The sequence below is a fragment of the Gymnogyps californianus genome, chromosome 1 (assembly GCF_018139145.2).
Source record: "Gymnogyps californianus isolate 813 chromosome 1, ASM1813914v2, whole genome shotgun sequence".
Lineage (NCBI taxonomy): Eukaryota > Metazoa > Chordata > Aves > Accipitriformes > Cathartidae > Gymnogyps > Gymnogyps californianus.
This window is the reverse complement of record NC_059471.1, coordinates 174334198-174336898: the sequence shown is the minus strand read 5'-3', so window position 1 is coordinate 174336898 and position 2701 is coordinate 174334198. Positions and strand designations below refer to the sequence as shown.

Below are 2701 nucleotides of genomic sequence, written 5' to 3'. Positions count from 1 at the left end.
CCTTTCCCTGTGACCCGATCCGACAGCACTAAAATCTGGGTTTCCCCCCCTCCTCGTCTCTCCTGGCCACACGTAGCTGTGCACTTTTGTCCCCCGGTATGTAAATGTAAGCGGTTGGTGACACAATGTTAATTGCAGGACAAAGCCCTCCTCAAGATAAATGAACAAATCTTAGATCTGAAAAGAGGGGTAGATTGTTTCAGGTTAGACCTGGACCACGGGCTGTGGGGAGTAACGATACGCAAGTAGACACTGTAGGTGCTGGGGGGGGGGGGGGGGGATTTCTACGTTAATTCCGCCGTGGGGAGAGCCGGTGTCCCTCCCGCTGCAGCGTGTGATGGGAGCTGGGAACACAGGGACGAGGAACGGCTCTGTAGGAAATGTCAGCGGTTCGCGCGCGTCCACTGCCCCTCTTTCTCTTTCCATACCATAACTGCAAATTCCCAGACTTGGTTTAAACTGCGGAGATGTTGCAACCAGTTCTGGGGAGGTCGTTCATTAGAGAAGTGCCCAGCTCACGGCTCTCCAAAGGAGCGGTGCGGAGCAAATTGTCTCCTGGGGACTGGAGGGGGCTTGCCCAGACAGCCCCCGGCAGGGGATGTGGTGGGATATGCTAATAAAGACGGGCCGCTGCGGACCAGCCTCCCTTTACATGTATATATAAGGGCCCCCCGCATCAGCCAAAGGACACTTCGTCTCAGGTCGCTAATTACTGAGGAAATTGCCCCAGCGCGCTGCAGAGCGCCTCGCCGGTGGCTGCCGCCCCACACTGACGCCTCCGCTGCAGGGATGGAGGTGATGGACAGCTGCCAGTTCTCCCCGTCCGAGCTCTTCTATGACAGCTCCTGCCTCTCCTCCCCGGAGGGCGAGTTCCCCGAGGATTTTGAGCCCAGGGACCTGCCTCCCTTCGGCGCCCACGAGCCCCCCGAGCCCGCCTGCTCCGAGGAAGAGGAGCATGTCCGAGCTCCCACTGGCCACCACCAGGCCGGCCACTGCCTCATGTGGGCTTGCAAAGCCTGCAAGAGAAAATCCACCACAATGGACCGGCGGAAGGCGGCCACCATGAGGGAGAGGAGGAGGCTGAAGAAAGTGAACCAGGCTTTTGAGACCCTGAAGAGATGCACCACTGCCAACCCCAACCAAAGACTCCCCAAAGTAGAGATCCTGAGAAACGCCATCAGATACATCGAGAGCCTCCAGGAGCTCTTGAGGGAACAGGTAGAAAACTACTATCACCTGCCGGGACAGAGCTGCTCCGAGCCGACCAGCCCCACTTCCAGCTGCTCCGATGGGATGGTAAGAGAGGGGCAGGAGCGATGGGGCTGTGGGGACCCCAGGAAGGCCCGCGGGCAGGCCCCCCTCGGCCCAGCGTCGTGGGACCGGTCCCGTGGGTGTGGGACGGGCCGAATGCAGCCGGACATCAGGAAAAGGCGGACGGTTTGCGTTAAAACAGGCCCCTTCTCAGATTTAACGCTGAGCATGCACATGGGCTTTCCGGGAATGCATGGGGGGACGGTAACGCTGCCAGAGGGCACCCGCCAAGCGCCTCAGCCCCCGGGGTCTCGCCCTCGGTGTGTGTCCCGTCCCCCCCCCCCGCCCAGCTTAGCGCGGCTCAGCAGAGGGGTAAGGCGTGGGGCGACGGGGAAGGCGCTGCCCAGCGGCAGCCGGAGCGGGGAGCTGCTGCCCCGCTCCCCCGCAGGCGTCGGGGCTCCCTCCCCGCCGGGCTTTAAGGCGCTTTCCCTGCGGGGGGAGCGTCCCACTGGCCCCGGGGTGGGGGCGGCCGGGCCGGCACTCGCCCCTCGCTGTCTTGCAGGCCGACTGCGGCAGCCCCGTCTGGTCGGCGAGAGGCAGCAGCTTCGACGCCGTCTACTGCTCCGAGATGGCCCACGGTAAGCCCGACCTGCCGGCAGCCGCGGGCGCGGGGGGTGGAGGCGAGGGCCGGGGGGGGCCGCCCCGCTTCCCGCGGCACTTGGGAGGGCAGGGCGGGACCCCGCTGTAACGCGCTGCCGTCCCCCCCCCCCCCGACTCCCCCGGCCGCAGGGTATGCCGCCGAGCAGAGCAGCGCCCTGTCCAGCCTGGACTGCCTCTCCAGCATCGTGGACCGTCTCTCCCCGGCGGAGGAGCCGGGGCTGCCCCTCCGCGACGCCGACTCCCTCTCGCCCAGCGCCAGCATCGACTCGGGGCCGGGGACGCCCGGGACGCCGCCGCCCCGACGGACCTACCAGGCGCTATGAGGGGCCCGGGGGGGCCGGCACCCCGCGCCTGCCGCCGCCTCCGCGGCCGCTGCCCTCCCGCCGGGGCCGCCCCCCTCGCCCAGCCGCGTCCTTCAAACGCTTCTCGGGCGAGAGGGGCAGCCCCAGCGCCGCTTGGCCCGTCGCCTCCCTCCGGGGCTGGGGGCAAAGCGCCCCGCCGGGCCCCGGCCCGGGGTCCCCCCGGGGCAGACCGACCGTGGGGCTCGGGACACGCGCGCTACCCTGGAAACCCCGCTGCAAATAAAACGTGCTGTAAGAGAGCTGTCTGGCCTGCTGGTTCTTTAAGTGCATTCCCTGGTATTGGGGAGGGCAGCGAGACCCGGCTGCGGGGTGCCCGCCAGCGTCCGTGTTCAGCCCCAGCCCAGACTCGGTCACCCCCGGCTCCTGCCTGCGTGGGGCCCTGCCTCATCAAGGCGGTTCTGGGCCAGGAGATGGAGCGTCTTGTCGGG

At 66.7% G+C, this 2701-nt stretch overlaps 1 protein-coding gene across 1 annotated transcript; it reads left to right on the top strand.

Moving 5' to 3' along the window:
* Window positions 1-789: 789 nt before the first annotated feature.
* MYF5 (myogenic factor 5) lies at window positions 790-2500 on the top strand. Its single transcript, XM_050912764.1, has 3 exons — window positions 790-1296; window positions 1814-1889; window positions 2041-2500. The coding sequence occupies exons 1-3, from the start codon at window positions 790-792 to the stop codon at window positions 2232-2234; spliced, it is 777 nt and encodes a 258-aa protein (XP_050768721.1). The 3' UTR covers window positions 2235-2500.
* Window positions 2501-2701: the final 201 nt, after the last annotated feature.

Excerpts from the sequence above, each read along its gene's own strand:
- MYF5 (XM_050912764.1), top strand. The coding sequence starts at position 790 with ATGGAGGTGATGGACAGCTGCCAGTTCTCCCCGTCCGAGCTCTTCTAT. Across the intron at positions 1,297-1,813 it reads CCAGCTGCTCCGATGGGATG|GCCGACTGCGGCAGCCCCGT; the intron begins GTAAGAGAGGGG and ends GCTGTCTTGCAG. Across the intron at positions 1,890-2,040 it reads CTGCTCCGAGATGGCCCACG|GGTATGCCGCCGAGCAGAGC; the intron begins GTAAGCCCGACC and ends CCCCGGCCGCAG.